The 1,299-nt window shown below is 38.3% G+C and overlaps 1 protein-coding gene across 1 annotated transcript in view; it reads right to left on the bottom strand.

Annotated features, from left to right (window-relative positions):
* ANAPC7 (anaphase promoting complex subunit 7) overlaps positions 1–1,299 on the bottom strand; it is a 31,033-nt gene that overhangs the window by 24,320 nt on the left and 5,414 nt on the right. Inside the window, 1 exon segment of the mRNA XM_003795996.3 lies at positions 206–392. Within this exon segment, the coding sequence (XP_003796044.2) occupies positions 206–392 (187 nt within the window).

Raw genomic sequence — 1,299 nt, 5'->3', positions numbered from 1 at the left:
TTGTTTGGCGGGTCCGGGCTGGGGATTCGAACCCGCCACCTTAGGTGTACGTGGCTGGCGCCTTAGCCGGTTGAGCTATAGGCGCCGAGCCCTAAAATTACATTTTATTTTACCATCATCTATGTCTAATCAGCGGTCTTCTAAATTCTTTCAGTCTCTCCCTCCCTCAAAAACAGAAAAAAATCACAAATCTATCTCCAATTACCTGACTTTGCGGAGTAGATGCAGAATTTCCAGTTGAAGGCCTCACTTTTGAAGTTTTACTTAGGGCTTTCTTCTGCTGTAAAGCCATGGTATACTTACTGACAGCATTCCGATATTCCTTATCATGAAAGAGAGAATCTGCATGATACACCAAAAGCTGGTACTTCTGAGATGGGGAGAATAACTCACTAGAAAACAAAGAAAGTACACCCCCTACCTGGGTTATTTTGAAATGTTAGAAAGAACATTTTCTTAGTGTCCACGTAAGCCTACCAAAAAGTTGTGTATTGTTTCCAAAAAAATCAATATACTGTGAGTGCTAGCCCCTAAAGTAAGAGGCATGAATATTGAGCTCCACACCAATATGGTCAACACTTCGCCTCAAATTATTGTTTTATTATAATTTAATTTTTTTATTTGCTTAACATAAAAGTAGTGATATCTATAAATCAAATCCAGTTATATATAGATTAAACATAATAAATTTTTTCCTTCCCCTTCTTTAATCCAAGCCCTCTTAATCTAATAGTTTGATATATATCTGTCCATACTTTTTTTTTTTCTTTTTTGAGACAGAGTCTCACTTTGTCGCCCTTGGTAGTGCTGTAACATCATAGCTCACAGAAATCTTAAACTCTTAGGCTCAAGCAATTCTCTTGTCTCAGCCTCCCAAGTAGCGGGGACTACAGGCACCCACCACAATGCCCAGTTATTTTTTTTTTTTAAGAGACAGGGTCTCGCTTGCTCTTGCTCAGGCTCCTCTCAAACCTGTGAGCTCAGGCAATCCACCTGCCTTAGCCTCCCAGAGTGCTAGGATTACAGGTGTGAGCCACTGAACCCAGCTGATACTCTTCTTTTCAGGGAGAGGCTGAACAAAAAGAAGTTTAAAACAGACCTAAAAGCTCTTTAAATACTTTAGAAAATACTGAAGAAAAAAGAGCAAAGAATGGGATGAAAGAAAGGATTAGCCCCGTTTCAAGAAAGTTTATTTTAATTTTACATAAAAAAGTAAACTTTACTAGTACTAGAATTCTCATCTCAACTCTCAGGTGTTTTAAGGAGTATAACGAGAATCAGTATGTTTCAAAACTTTTT

The sequence above is a fragment of the Otolemur garnettii genome, unplaced genomic scaffold, assembly GCF_000181295.1.
Source record: "Otolemur garnettii isolate 467f Iridium unplaced genomic scaffold, OtoGar3 scaffold00099, whole genome shotgun sequence".
Taxonomy (NCBI): domain Eukaryota; kingdom Metazoa; phylum Chordata; class Mammalia; order Primates; family Galagidae; genus Otolemur; species Otolemur garnettii.
This window is presented reverse-complemented; position numbering and strand designations above follow the sequence as displayed.